At 39.2% G+C, this 15,760-nt stretch overlaps 1 protein-coding gene across 2 annotated transcripts; it reads left to right on the top strand.

Annotated features, from left to right (window-relative positions):
• The first annotated feature begins 2,503 nt into the window (after positions 1-2,503).
• On the top strand, positions 2,504-15,689 carry terfa (telomeric repeat binding factor a). Of its 2 annotated transcripts, XR_005442289.1 has the most exons (13): positions 2,504-2,894; positions 4,858-4,953; positions 5,452-5,582; positions 5,782-5,868; positions 7,207-7,347; positions 7,633-7,754; positions 8,206-8,730; positions 9,291-9,407; positions 12,389-12,526; positions 12,851-12,954; positions 13,058-13,104; positions 13,278-13,424; positions 15,429-15,560. XR_005442289.1 is itself a non-coding variant. In XM_038702095.1 (12 exons), exons 1-12 carry the CDS (start codon positions 2,618-2,620, stop codon positions 15,585-15,587), a joined length of 1,944 nt encoding a protein of 647 aa, XP_038558023.1. In that variant the 5' UTR covers positions 2,504-2,617; the 3' UTR covers positions 15,588-15,689. The 2 variants fall into 2 exon arrangements, 1 of the variants encoding a protein (XP_038558023.1); XM_038702095.1 differs by lacking the exon at positions 13,278-13,424 and having other exon boundaries at positions 15,429-15,689.
• The last annotated feature ends 71 nt before the right edge of the window (positions 15,690-15,760 follow it).

The raw sequence follows: 15,760 nt of genomic DNA, 5'->3' as shown, positions 1-15,760 counted from the left end.
CCCGTAAAGACATATTGAAACATTTAGTGACCTAAATCTGACACAGGTGCCGACCTAAGCAAATCAGTGACAAAAAACATTATGTAATTATAATAATTATTCCAAGTATAGACATTGGAAGTTTTTCCAAATGTCAGCTGACTAATAAAATGCAGCATCCCTCCTCAATTAGACAGACACACTTTCAAGTGAGAGATGTATAAAAACAAATACATGTGTACTGTCCTCAGTATATATATTGTATATAGTTTGACAGCCAGCCAAACTCCTTCCTAACATCAAGACTCTGAAGACAGTTGGTCTCTTGTCCACAGGTTTAATGAAGTTGCAAGGAAAGGTGAAACTGAAGTGTACAAAAGCATAATAAATACTATGCTTGCCTTTAACATGTACAGAGATACAGGACATAAATATATGTACATTCAAACTCTAATATGAATTAAATCTTGTCTGTTTAACATGTGATCAATTATCTGTTCATTCACTCCTAATTGTCCATCTATGAACTTCTAATATGACTTAAGAACCGTGCAACCATTAGTAATGGCAGATTCTGATATCAAACTTCACAAACTCTCCCAAAATATTAAACTCTGAGGTTGTAAATGACAATAAACAATCAATCCATACCCACAATGCTGCCAAAGGCCTAAGATGCATGCAGATGTAGCTGACTTATCTTAAACAACTCCTGCCTGTGCCATGCTCATTTACTTCCTGAACACTAGTCACATGATGTACTTCCTTGTTTCTTAAAGTGACCACAAGGAAATATAGGAACACATAAAGAAATAGTTTTAGACAAATCAGAACAAAGTTTCATTAACTTAGCTGTAAATAAACAAAGGCAAATATTTCAACACTGGAATATTAAAATGAAAACGTGAAATGTCCATGAGGATATTACAGTGATATGAGGGTGTCCTGAGTTGACAGTGGCGAGTAAGCAAAACTTAAAACTAAAAACTTAACATCAGATATGTGTAATAATATAAAATCGGAAATGGTAAATACACAGCCCAAACCTTTGAAAACATATTTAAAACTTAACACATTATATCAAAAAAGTGTTCTTATGAATAATTATGAATCTGGTGGCCTCAACTTTTTGGACTTAAATTCATTAAACAATATTTTTAAGATTAATTGGGCTAAGCATTTTCTAAAAAACCCTGTCTCGATTTGGAATTTTATTCCCCACAACATATTCTCTGGCTGTGATGGTCTGGGCTTTATTTTGAACTATAATTACAATGTGAACAAACTCCCTGTAAAACTGTCCACTTTCCAAAAGCAGGTCCTTTTAGCATGGTCTCTCATTTATAAGCACAATTTCTCACCTCACAGTTATCTTATTTGAAATAATATAGATAGATATGTAGATATTTTATATAAAAACAAGTCACTCTTTTTTGAGAGTTAGTTACAGAATCAGATTCTGCTAGTGAGCCAGCTATTTAATGGAGATGGGAGATTTTTCTCTTATAGAGAATTTTTATTAACATCTAATATTCCAGTTACGCCAAGAGAATTTGCAATTGTATCTGACGCCATTCCATCAGGCACAATAATGCTTTTTAGAAATACTGGCAGACCTCCACCTACTTCTGTCTCTCTCCCCAGTGTGGCTGAATCACCCGTTCGAACAATTTGTTTTTCTCTACTTCCTCAAAATAATAACATTCGTTCCTTGTTTCAGAAAGAAATGGTATCTAATCCACATGTTAAGTTTTAGTGGAACCGATTTGTAAACAACATTGACTGGAAAAAAGTTTGGATCATTCCTCACAGATTCCTGATAGTAAACAAGGTGAAGAAAGTGTCATTCTTAAAAGAGACATCAATACAAACTTTTTTTTCTGTGAAAACCACCCGAAACTGTTTTGCACCTGTTTTGGTATTGCTTACACACCAGAACATTTTGGCAAAACTTGAGCAGATTCATCATTGACCATATTTATAAAGACTTTGCCTTAATGTGGGAGAATGTGGTATTTTTGCTTTAATAGATGTCAAAGAAAATATGTACTTAAAATTCTGATGCCAAAAGTCCATATTCATAAATGTAAATTCAGCCATAAAAAAAATGATTTTGTATTTTTTCTCCATGAGGTTGTGCATTATATCAATTTGATTTCTGGCCCCAGCAACAAAAAGGCAGTTAAAACTATCAATACATGGTCCTCTTTCTCTTTGTAATAGCCTATGAGCTTCTCCTGGCAAAGCCTTAGCTTATTTTATCTGTGTTTTATATGTTTGTATACTGTTATGTATATCTTTGTAAGATCCAACTGAATTGTAACCCCCTTTTTGCAATAAAGATGTGCATTTAAAACTTTAAAAGCCACTCTACCTCCTTCCGTCCAGTGGGTGGCAGTATAACGCTTTCTGCTGGTGTGAGATCTGCAGATGAACTCAGAAAAGAAGAATGAGTTTACGATTGTGTTTTATTACCTGAATCTACCTGACAGGCAGCAGTCTTCCCCACAATATATTGTCTTTCCTAAAGCCTTGATCAAATATCGTCGCCTTCAGTTTGACTGACAGATCACGATTATGCTTGAATTCATTTTTTATCCTAATCCTGCCGTTATTAATGTGTATCTTACGCGTTTAAATGGTTACCGTGGTTGCGCCAGAAGCTGGGAGGAAGCGCTGCCTGAAAAGCAAAACTCAGAGAACACAAGCCCTAGTATTTTGCAGCTTTGTTGTGGCGCGGCGCTGTCTCTACCGAGAAGTCATGATGGCAGCAAGGGACATTTTACAAACAGAGCAAATTGACTACGAGCCAGTGGTGAACCGCTGGCTCATAGACTATTACTTTTTTCTAGCTCAAGAGATGTTTCAAAAGGACCAATACGCGGACTTCTGTGGGTTAAGAGACATACTGGGCTGTAAGTAACAAACTGCCGCGCCAAGTTGTGTTTAGCTAACTTCGCTCATTGTGTCCAAACTCATTTTTATGTTACCAGTCCATTTTGTTTACTGCATGCCAACTGTCCTAAAAGGACTTAAGTCACTGGCCCGCTTTGAATGATCCTGAATGCTCGTCACGGACAGTATTACCTTCTTTCAGGTGTTAGCTATTTTAGCCCCAGCCCTTAACGTTAGCCCTGGCTAAGTTTGAAAACATTGTTCATTGTGAGGAAACTTCAGTCATAACATCCTAAAGCTCATGTATCATTAGCCCAACGTTATAACTTAAGCAAAACAAACAAGAAAGTTTATTTTGCAATTCTACTTTCTCATAGGCTAAATGTAGGTCTATGTTCTTTGAGGTGATTGTATATAATATAATTTAATTAACTAGGAAGTCACAAACCTCTTTTGCAAGTGAGACCTAGTCCAGAGGCAAATAGCAGGTTCTAACAAATAACAAGACGACATCAGCAGCAACCGCAAAACCCAACAACAATTTTAGGTGCCACAATATTCCTTACAGTTCATAGACAAAGCAGCAATATTTGATCATATGTTTATTTGGCAAAGCAGCCGCAGCTAACAGTGAGCACGTCCTTTATTCTATGTTAAATAATTTAAAGAAATTAGGGTTTTAAGTTTGAGCTTGGCCTGCATATTATTTCAAGACCAAGGGCCATAGTAGAACAGGGTTGATTTACCGCCTGTCCTGATGGCAGGTAATTTGAACTGAAGCCAATTGTGTGACTTGAGATTCTGACTGCTTTGCAAAGTTAAAAACCTCCAGTTTAGGTATGTCGAAAGATGGGCGATGCCGTTGAAAATGTTATCGCCGTAAATAATTTCATATAATTCGATATCGATAATTATCACGATAAAGGTCAAATCATTATATAGTTCAGGTTTAGAGGCTGATTTTTGCTCCTGAGTGAAAGTAGAAGAAACCTTAAGGTATTTGTGGTTTTAAATATTCTTTATGGTCAGAACAAAAACTTGATGCCAAATCTGAGGTTGACCATTCAAAACTATTATAGTAAAATCTTTTTTCTACAAATATAAATGAGTAAAACTAAGTACAATCTTTTTTTCAGTCCCTTTTCCTCAAAAAAAGAAATTGCTAATTCGATCATCATTCAAATGAATTAAATCAAACATTTATTGAACATTTGTTATATTGCTATTGAGGAAAATGATATTGCGATACTTTATCAATATTGTTTAATTGCCCAGCCCTAGTCGAAAGGTTGCCTAAAATGAACAAACTGGTGAGGGTCCAGGCTGGCTGGGATGTTGTTCTTCATGTGTTGGAGAACCAGTTTCTCAAAACTGCACAGTAAAACAACTTTACACATTTTATTATATCATTGCATATATGGTCTTTAATAGGCCTGCAATGGAGTTTCTAAAATTAAAATGATTTAAGTGGTTGCTGAAATGCCATCGACCTACATATTAGGAAGTAGGTGACATGACAACCAATAACTAACCTATTGATGAGTTGGTTTAGTGATGGGTCAAACTTTAGAGAAATGTAACTCCATTTTTGCATTATTTATTATATAATTATTATTTTATTAATTTAATATTTATTTATTTATGTTCATAAAAAGGAGAGTGCCGATTTGTTAAACTATTCAATCATGCATAGATTTATGTTGATAAAAAAACAAATAACACGTATTCGAGCCGGCAGCTCACATTACCGCAGTAAATTCACTCTTTCAGGTAAATGTCAATGAAATAACGTATGTGCTGATAACACTGTTTGATTCCCATCTGTTTCATTTGAAGAGTTCTTACTGTGTGGTAGAAGGTGAAGGCATTATTCAGCATGAAGACCAGAGAGTGTACAGCCAACTACGTGTGCGAATGTGAATGGATTACTTATGAACATGTATTTTGGGTGACATTACAAGCCTATTCATTGTCTTGTTACAGGTGTCATCGATCGTCCTGTGGAGCGCACTGATACCATGGAAACAAAGATTCTAGTATTGAAGTTTCTCTGCTGGATACATGAGGGTGAAAGACCTGGTGAGAGCTCCATAACTTTGTAGAACACATTTGTATTGTTGGGAATTTCATTTAGCTGCATCTACGGTGTGTGGGTACAATTTAAAAGTAAGTAAGTAAATTATTACTTACTACTTAACTTACTTAAAACAAAAAAACAAACCAAAAAAAACCCATTAAGATAAGCTCGGTGTAATATTTACTTGCCTACCAGTAAGTAAAATACCCTGTTACTGTAAATTCTCACTTGGTTCACCACATATACCACAAAATGGCCCCACCTAGGATCTAAAGCTGCAAACTGGCTCATATGGGGAAAACATTTCTGCAATGTAGCTTGTGACCAGACCCAGACGTGCTTTAAAAGTGTTGTGATGATGTGAAATGATTAAGTGTATCGTTACAACCAAAATGTAAAACCAAATGCAAGGCTTTTCCATAACTCAGGAAGCATGCATCCAGTCCTAGCATATTGTGACCCAAACACCGTGATGAATATTGCTTTGTCTTGGTCTACAGGTGCATTCTGTGATTCTGACACGTCAGTAAGTCCTCTGGAATCAGCCTTAATATTGCTGGAACGTATGAATCAGAAATGCAGTATTCCACCTCAGTATTTCAAGAATGTATGCACTTCACTTAGAGAAATGGTAAGCACACAAATACTCTTGTTAAATTAAAAGCTGTATAAATTATTTTGTGTGTGCGTGCATGCGTGCGTGAATACACCAGCTTACACTACCTAGGCGTGTAATACACAAATGTGGCTATACTTGTTTTAAGATACTTGCTTTCACAAAGTTTAATCAGATTTGATTTAGCAAATTGTATTTTTATTTACGTCTTTAGATCGTTGGGATTTTCATTAAGAACAAGGACTTTGACAGAGCAAAAGCGGTGCTGAACAAACACTTTCCCAAACAAATGGTTGGCAAGGTGAGTTCAGTATCTAAAATAGCATGCTCACTCAAGTCTTATCACAATTTAACTTCCTCTCTTTTTGTTAGTGCATTCATATGGTCATTGCTCATACTGTCAGTGCATTGCTATAGAAACATTGCAGTGTCCTGAATCATAATCATGTGACAGTATTACAGTTAAGTAAGTGTTAATTAGTTAGAAGTGTGGGTTCTACTACTAGGTAAAATGCCAAGTGAAACAGATGACTTTAAATCGAGAACTTTCAGGATCATATTTCATAATCTGTGTTCTGTTCAGCCATGCCACTTGTTGAGTAGCTGCAAGGGTGAGGAAATCAAACAGCAACAATAGGAGATGCTGTGCTATCTGAATCTTCTTTTTTTTTTGGATACAGACACGACAACTACGTGAAATGTGTTTTCTAGTCTGCCTGAACGCAGGTTTGTTTTTTTGGTCTGATGACCCACGAAGGGTGAGGTTAAGCACATGCTGGAGGACTACACTGACCTGAACAACTCACCTACTGAGCATCCTCAGGCTAGGTTGTAGTCTGCTTTCCTTCTTTCCTTACCTCATTAGACGCCATGGTCAGTGTGTCTGATGTAGAGGGTTGTGGTGTGCTGTTTGGAGGGAGACACCAGTGGAAACATGTTGGAGAGGGTAGACATCAGAGCAGCTGGGGGATTGGTGGGCAGCAGCCTCCTGAACTGGTTTGGCTCGCTGACTCTAGTCAAGGTGCCCTGGTGGACGGATCCTCAACCTGAATACTCCTCACATTCTTAATGTTGGTTTGAGTTTCCACTCCAGCTCCCTCCTGTACGCATCCCTCCCCCAGCAGCCTTCTTCTTCAGTTGAAGAAGACCAGCCTTGAGCCAGCCTATGCAATGTTAGCTTCAGGTTCTGATGAGAGAACATTTGCTTAGCTGGAGGAAGAAGTGGAGGGAGAGCAGGCAAGGAGAAAAGATCTTTCCCTGCGCCTCTCGCTTACTCCGGAGAAGGGCACAAACTGGGACTCAGAGCAGGATGGGCTATTTCAGAGAGACTCAGGCAGCCCCCTGGAGGCTTCCCCAGCAGACCAAACACCACAAACCGAGGCTGTTGAGCTCGCAGTGCACGACAGCGTCTCAGGCACTGGACCTGTTTTTTTATTTTCTATCACACAAAAAATGTTTTTTTGTATCATGTTGGGCCTAATTGGCGTTATTATGTTAATTCCTTTTTAATATGACTTGCATGTATGTCTATACATTTTTGAAGATGAAACGATAGATCTTTCAGCCTGTTATTGATTTTAAGCAGTTCTTTAGTTTTGCATGCTTGTGTTACACATTACTGAATGTCTGTTCTCTGTAGAAAGCTATATTCAGAGCTCTCATCAGTCAGAAGAGTAACGCACATGAAGTCATCGAGCAGATCGACTTCAAGCGGTTTAAGGAGGAGATGTTGACCTTTTGCCAGACGCTCTGCCCAGTCAGTGTTCCCTTTCTCCACAAGGTATGTTGCTAAGTATTAAGTACAAGATAGACTCGTTTGAGTGAAACATTAAAAATTTGCTTTCTTTATGTTGATGAGGAACTTTTAGAAGTGTATTAAATTGTTAACCAATCATGAGCCTTATTAGAACAAGAAACATTTTAATATGAGTTTGATAAGAATTGCATGCCAATGATGACCTTGAAATTTGTTCAGCCAATTCACAGATACAATACTGTTGATTTGTTGGTGAAGTGCATGTCTTAATACGTTTATATGTTTTTCCGGTTTGTATATGTGGAACAGGCTGCAAAACAACTTGCTGATGAAAGACTTGCAAATCCAGACAAGGCAGCTGTACCTGATGATCAAGACAAACCTGGCCCGTCCTGTAGTACACAACCAAACGGAGTCCAGTTTGTACTCTCGTAGGCTCTCTCTCCCTCTCTGTTCATTTTAAACAAGTTTGTCATTACTGTTCAAATACAAAATTTAGTAGGCCCATCTCTGAGGGAGGGCCAAGGCCTCACTGACAGAATGTCAAAATCATCAAATTGTCTGTCTTCAATTATCAGGAAGAATTAGCCTAATACCCTGATACCCAACATTAGCAGCTACTCTAACCACATTTCACACCTATAACCACACAGTAAATTTTTCATTTGCTCACCATATCCAAGCACACTATTTCACATAATGCATTAAACACATATCAGCATTTAAAGACCACTGGTGTGATTGGGCTCCAGGCTAGAATGTTACCAGTACAATTTTATGGGAACATATCCTGTATTAAGCTTCTAATATGTCAACCTCTCTAATTCTCTGGCCTAAATACTCTGTTCAGTATCTCATTTGTGGCTCTGTCTGATCTTCCAGTAAACATACAATTATCCAGAAGACCAGCCTTGAGGCAGCCTACACAGTTTTAGCTTCAGGTTCTGATGAGAGAACATTTGCTCAGCTGGAGGAAGAAGTGGAAGAAGAGAAGCAGGCAAGGAGAGAAGATCTTTCCCTGCGCCTCTCGCCTACTCCCGAGAAGGGCACCAAGCGGGACTCGGAGCAGGATGGGCTATTTCAGAGAGACTCAGGCAGCCCACTGGAAGCTTCTCCAGCAGACCAACCACAACAAACAGATGCTGTTTCTCAAACGCAGGCAGGTTCGCTCTCAAAGACGCCCCCAGTGCGGGGGAACAGGAGGCTTTACACTGTGGCACGACTGGTGGTCGAGCCGGACAGCCAAGGGAGCTCGCAGTGCACAACAGCGTCTCAGGAACTGGAGGCTGAAGTCAGAAGAGAGGAACCACTGCAAGTACAGACAACACCCAATAACCCGGTAACAGAAAATGAGGTTACCCCACCCACATGGAAGCGCTCCCGACAAGCCACCAAAATATGCGCCAGGTAAAAGTATTTTTTAAGAGACATTAAACAGGCAAATGAATAAATGTTGCTGAATCTGTGTTTTCACTTCCCAGAGCACATTCTCCATCACACAGGCCTGTTCCTTATCTCGCCTCACAATTAATCACGGTGATAGTTTTGACTAGCGTGGTGTCTCAAAAACGTTGCTATCTGTCAGGCAGGCAGGAGCTGCTGCCAGCTGAGGACTGGATGCTTGTCTGAGCACGCTACAAGCTAATGGAGAGCTTTTCAAAAGTTCCAGGTGTAACAGAGTACAACTATGTGTCGTGATACCGAGCACTCATTAAAAGAAGTTTGTAAAACCGAATAAATGGAAGCAGTGAATTTTACAGGAACTATTCAGTTATGTTCAAAGACATGAATTAATAGGTCATCAGTAACAGAACACTAGGCTCTAACTACGTTACATTGATTTTCTGTATTTTTCCGAAAACATACGTTCCAAGTAGGAATGTACATAACCTCATGAGCAGACTGCTTCTGGTCATGTATTGCTCAGTCACTGTATGGTGCTTAAAACTGCTCGTTTTCTCACACAGAGCCTCTACTAGTTTGGCAGAGTTATCCGCAGACAGTGAGGAGTCGTCTGGCTCTGTAGCCAGTGGGGAAACTTGTGTGGGAAAATCCCATAACCAGTCCAACGGTTCGCTCAGCAGGTGAGTCCCGGGTCCTGTACTACAAAGCAAGATTTGACGTTGGCAAGGTAACTTCATGATTAACCCTGGGTTTTCAGTCCTACACCGGTGGCTAACCATATATGATATTAAACCTAATATGAGTTTTGAAATATATGCTCATAAAGCTTAATAAATAGTAAATGTATGCATTTCTTTTAACGGCTGCGACAGGCTGTGTGAAATGGGAGCAAATAAAAAAATTACTATACAAACATTATTTAAAGTGGTAAGTAGGATTGCTGTCGTAACTTTTAAGTTCAACGCTTATTGCTTAAGTCAGTCTATGTTGTAGGAAGATATCGGTACACAAAAGCATCTCATCACCCACAGCATACATAAAAGTAACCTATAAAACAGTCTTACATTTGCAGTCTTGCATGAGTTTCTTATATTATAGAGACTGGTTTTTGCTATTTGGGTGCAGGTATTGTGGGCGAGTTTTCCGTAAATGTTGGGAATTGAGTGTTGCAGACTGATCAAATTTGAGCTGAGACCAGGGAATAGTACATAGACACTTTATAGCAGTTAAAGATCTAAGAGGGATTGTGCTGATTGGTAATATCAAGATTGTCATAATTTATTCTAAACATCACTGATAGTCAATGAAGTTTAAACTACTCAGAGAGTGCAGAGTACAAGTATATAATAATAATAATAAGATTTATTTATATAGCACTTATCAAACAGAGTACAAAGTGCTTCACAACAAATCACACATAAAATGCAAAAACAAATAACCACGTGGGTAATAAGATACAGGGGGGTGAAATACAGAATATAAGAACAAGGATCACAATAGAGTATAATAAATATGTTCAGTAGGACATAAGGAAGTTGAGACAAGGAAACAAAGTGATAAGAATGATAGGGCAGGATAGTAAAACGAGTGGCAGCTCAGATAAAATCTGGATATGCTTTCCAGTAAATTAAGTTACAGATTTGAAGGAAGAAACTGCCCTGCCAGCCTAATTTCCTCAGGCAAGTCGTTCCAGAGCCTCGGGGCCCTGACAGCAAATGTCATCTTTTGTTCTTAGTCTGGCTCCAGGAATAGACAAGAGGCCCTTGCGAGAAGATCTTAGACCACAGAAGGCTCATAAGGAGTTAAAATATCTAAAATATAGTCAGGAGCAAAGCCATGAATAGCCTTAAAAGTAATGAGTAAAATCTTAAAATCAGTCCTAAAACAAACAGGGAGCCAGTGCAATGATGCTAAAACGGGTGATATGATCATATTTTCTTGTCCTAGTTAAGAGCCGAGCAGCTGAGTTATGTACAGTCTGTAACCTATTTAGGGTTTTTTGATTAAGGCAAGTGAAGAGGCTGTTACAATAATCAATGCATGAGGAGATAAAAGCATGTATAACAGTTTCTGCATCTGTAACATTTAAAATAGGCCTTACTTTTGCAATATTTCTAAGGTGGTAAAAGCTAGACTGGACAAGTTTAGAAACATGATGCTCAAAGCATAACTTATTATCTGATAACACGCCAAGATTTCATGCAACAGGCTTCACGTGTTGTAGCAGGTTGCCAGAAGAGGGCAGAATTTGATTGCAGATATGTTGGGGACCTATAACCAGGATTTCTGTTTTATTGAAGTTAGAAGGAAATACCATGCCTGCGTATGATATCACCCAGAGGGAGTATACAAAGTAGGTCCAAGGATTGACCCCTGAGGCACACCGTAGTTGATGGTAGAGAAAGAAGACTTAAAATTATTTATAGAGACACAAAACTTCCTATTGGATAAGTATGAAGAAAACCAGTTCAGTGCATTATCAGATACCCCCACCCTGTGCCTCAGTCTATTTAACATGATGCCATGATCAATGGTGTCAAAGGCAGCACTTAAATCCAGCAAAACCAGTATTGAACATTTGCCTGCATCAGCGTTCATTAGGAGGTCATTGGTAACTTTCAAGAGTGCTGTCTCAGTACTGTGATGCTTACGGAAACCAGACTGGAACTTTTCAAAGATACAATTATTTTCCATTGCAGCAAGGAGCTGCTTAGAAACTATCTTTTCAAGAGTTTTTGAAAGAAAAGGCAGTTTAGAGATTGGGCGGTAGTTATCAGGGATGTTGGGGTCAAGGCTAGGTTTTTTTTAGGACAGGTTGCACACATGCCGTCTTGAAGTAGACCGGGACACAACCAGTAGATGATGAGCTGTTCAAAATTAAAAGTAGGTGTGGGCTAATATACTCCAAAACTTCTATTAAAAACTTTGCAGTAATCAGATCAAGAGGGCTAGAGGAAGGCTTCATCTTCAACATAGTTTCCATAAGTTCTGCCATGGTAATGGAAGAAAAGTAACTCCAAGGATCCTGGGTAGGGTGAACAACATCTAAAAAGGCTGGGTTTGGGCTAATACTGACTCTTAATAATTCCACCTTACTGACAAAGTGTATTAAAATATTCTCACAATCTGCATCACAATTAGCAGAGGCACAGGGAGAGGCAGGGTTCACCAACAGAGCAAGAGTCTTTAAAAGAAAACTAGGATTGTGCTGGTGGACAGCAATAAGATTTGAGAAATGGTGAGCTCTTGCACCTTTTACCAAACTATTTCATGGCCGTGAAATGGACCTGGAGACCTGATTGTTTTCCATCTGCGTTCTGTTTTTCTACATTCCCGTTTGCAGCTTCTGATATCTACATTTAAGTACACATTACTTTAACACAATACATGATTAGTGAATTTGACAAAGAGCAAAGCATGATTTTAGTCCGAACATCTCTCCCCTTTTCTGGACAATGCCTAACTGATACTCAATTCCCCTCACACATTAACGTCATGTCTAAGTCAAAGTCTAAGCGGTGGTCATCAGACAGTAAGGAAGACCAGCAGGAACTGGCCAGCAATCCTCTCAGAAAGCAAGTCCAAATACAACATGAATTTGATGTCACTCTTAGTTACGATTCAAGGACTGCCAACATTGATATCATATGTGTTTATGCAGGACTCCAGATAATACAGGTGACATCCATATCCTAGATTCTTCACACAGCTCACCCGAACTCTCTGACCCTGTGCCTCAAACGAGCTCCACCCCTCACAAGGACTCCGCTCAAGACAAAGGTCCTTCCCACTCAAAATGGTTAGTAAAGCAGCAGCTTTAGCTAAGAATGGATGGACTCACCCGTTGTGAATGAATTTTAGCGTAATGTGCACCAATAAAAGTATTTTTTTGTTTAGAAGGTAATTGATGTATTATTTTACATCATGTAGATTAATGCAGTTTTTTTTTTTTTTGTTAATATGTATTTATGTCCCTCCCACTTTTCATTCCAATAGGCACACAAAAGTTACACTTATTGATGACTTAACTACACAAATGTATTTACTAGAAAGAGATTTTCATACTAGCGTCACAATAAACATGCACCCAAATTCCATCCAGAAACTCTGCTCTTGTTCGCAGGAAACAGCTATACAATAATGCAAAGGAGAGTAAGGATACATGGAGCGATGAAGAGTCGTATTTCACCACCAGAAAGAAGAGCAGCAATACTTCAAATGTATCAGGTACTATTTCATCAACAATATGCTATTCATCTCATGAATCCTGTATAAATCCAGCTGTCCACATCCTGATCATACAGTAATATATCTTTGTTTTTCCCCAAAGGATTGCACAACCAGAGCACCATTTCAAATTCAGGCCACAGGAAGAGAGTACGTATAGCAATAGTCATAAATGAACAAATTCATTGTGGTTCATTAACGTTACGTGCTGGTAGGAAGTTTAAAAAAAGAAGTCTGAGAATTTTAAGGGTGGGGTGGGTGGGTCGTCACTAAGACAGCATTTAGGCCTGCTTGTTTTATTTACCGAGTCCTCTCCTCTATAGCATGAGCTTTGCAGCTTTACAACTGGCTGTGCCTAACCAATCGTCACCCCTAATGCCTCAACCCATCAGCCAATCAGAGGCAGCGTAGGGCGGGTCTTTTTCTAGTCCGCTACACTGCGGAGTCTGACAGCTGAATGCATGAGGACGGTAAGACTGCCGAACGAGCTGTTAGTTGGAAAGCAAGCCTGATGTAAGACAGAAGTAAGCTAGCTTACAATTTTAAAGCGGTGGTATTATGCTTTTTGCCCTTTTCCCCTCTCCTTTATTGAGTTATATACCTTTTTGTGCATGTAATAGATTGGCAAAGTGAAAAAGCCCAAAGTCCACCCCAAAGGGAGTTCGCATCTCCCACAGAAAACTCTGCTCTGAACTGCTTGAAAACAGCTCGTTTGTATTCCAGCCGCTTCCCTTTCATCCTTGTGACGACACAGGGAAGAAAGCTAAATGCGGCTCATTTAACGCTTGCCAAACCACTACTCCGACACGGAGAGTGAGTTGTGGGGCAGATGCGTCCAATGCCAGAAAACCGTAAAGAAAAGAACAGAAAGTTGTGAACACTTGTCAGAATTCGGGAAAAATGTGACCGGTGAAAGGACATTGAAAAATGGGAGTCTCCAGCGAGCTAATCCGTTTACTTCTGTAGCCTGCAACAGCGTGCTGCGTGTGACGTCGTGTTATTCTTCTGCGCATGCGGGTCACTTTCTGGCTGCGGACAGTTCAGACTGGAGTCTGATGTGGGCCAAATTTAATCTATAATGTTAACTGTCAAACAAAAAAAATCGGATCTGGGAAAAAATTCGGAATTGAGCATTAAGGCCTGCAGTCTGAACGTAGCCTATGTTGCCAAGCTGGTCGGCAACATGTACAGCAGAAACAAAGCAGTGTTTGCTTCTCACTGACCCAGCCTTCCCTGCTTCTGATTGGCTAGTAGTCCTTAACTAGGAACTGCGCGTGTGCAACTCCCAACAAAGATCATTTTGAGACCAGATGTATCACTCCATAGCTAAAATGAAGCCTTCAACACAGGGGGAAAAGAGGAGCTGCAGCAATGTGCAGTATGACAAAACAAACACGGTGTTTTTTGAAAATCAAACCATATAAACCTGTTCTGGTACAACCCTTAAATGGGATTTTGAACCTGAATATGAGCATAATACCATCTCTTTAACTGTCCTGTCAGACACAGTAATGTTGCTAAGTTTAGAACTTTGCCCCCTGTTATTAACCAGTAATGTTAGCTAAGCTAATCTTTCAGAGCAGTGGCAGGATGTAATGTAGGCATCAACAACATCAACAGGATAAAACGTGTAATTACACCGGGGATATGTCCCTGTAACTTTTTGAAAGCATTTGTAAAAAAAATACTTTGAAAAATAGCATGCAAGAAATGTTAAATAACAAATCAAAGTGCTTTGAGAAAGGTTTATTTGCACTTATTTATAATTTAAGTAAGATAAAACAAGGTACTGATGAAATGACCTCAAAACGTGCAGCACCAGTCAGTAACTTCTTGTCACAGTTTCTATTCGGCCAAATTTTCCACTCTCTCCCTGTGAACAAAAGAAAGGAGGAGGGAAGACTAAATCATGCCTGCATGTGTGCTAATTCAGTAGGGATGATATTACACGAGTTACATATGTGAGAGCAACATAGAATGCCTTAGATTCTATAATACTTACAGAATTTGATTTGTCACCTGCCACCTGAATTTTGTGTTTCCCTTTACATAAATAAAAACATTTCCACCTTAAATTGATGTAGGAAAGGCAGAACAGGAAATGTTACCAGAATACAGGAAATGAAGTGTTTAATGCTCAAAATTTTCTGGGGGAGGACCCCCAGACACCACCTCATATTTCAGCACTGACAATTTCTATAAAATAGTGTGAAATTATCATTACGTCTCGTTCTCATGACACCAGTATGGTGCATCGCCACATCTCCTGCCAGATTTGCGGACAGTTGATGCTTTGCAGCCCTCCTGCATCAGTCAGCAGCCGATGAAAGCAGCACACCGGCAAACATCTCAAGTTTAGTCAGTTGCATTATGACGTAACCACACTGACATAAATTAAATAAAGCGTATTGTCTGTTTTGTCACAACAGCAGAAAGCAGAGTAACCTAACATTCCTGTTTTTTCTGTGTTGCAGAAGTGGAGTGAGAGCGAGACTCAGAAGTTAAGAGAAGGTGTAAAAAAATTTGGCGAGGGCAACTGGAGTAAGATAAAGGCGTATTACTCCTTCACTGATCGAACAAATGTCAACTTAAAGGACAGGTGGAGGACCATGAAGAAGTCAAACATGACATGAGCTGCAGTTAAAGTTCAACGGTTCAGCATGAAGTCCTATGTTCTTAATCTTGTACAGTTTTCCTTTTAGTTCATTAAATGTTTGGTTGTTCAGTTTGCACGATTTGTTGTCCCTTTTTATTGTTATACAAATTGCAGCTGTGTCTGATGCATGTATTTTGACTGCAGCCCTAT

This window comes from Micropterus salmoides, unplaced genomic scaffold (assembly GCF_014851395.1).
Source record: "Micropterus salmoides isolate LMB-PRFRI ecotype aquatic unplaced genomic scaffold, ASM1485139v1 Ms_hic_scaffold_6, whole genome shotgun sequence".
Lineage (NCBI taxonomy): Eukaryota > Metazoa > Chordata > Actinopteri > Centrarchiformes > Centrarchidae > Micropterus > Micropterus salmoides.
This window is presented reverse-complemented; position numbering and strand designations above follow the sequence as displayed.

Bases quoted from the DNA above. Each gene is read 5' to 3' on its own strand.
- terfa (XM_038702095.1), top strand. From the start codon at position 2,618: ATGGTTACCGTGGTTGCGCCAGAAGCTGGGAGGAAGCGCTGCCTGAAA. The intron at 8,731-9,290 runs GTAAAAGTATTT...TTTCTCACACAG, and splicing joins GCCACCAAAATATGCGCCAG to AGCCTCTACTAGTTTGGCAG. The intron at 12,955-13,057 runs GTACTATTTCAT...TTTTCCCCAAAG, and splicing joins CAATACTTCAAATGTATCAG to GATTGCACAACCAGAGCACC.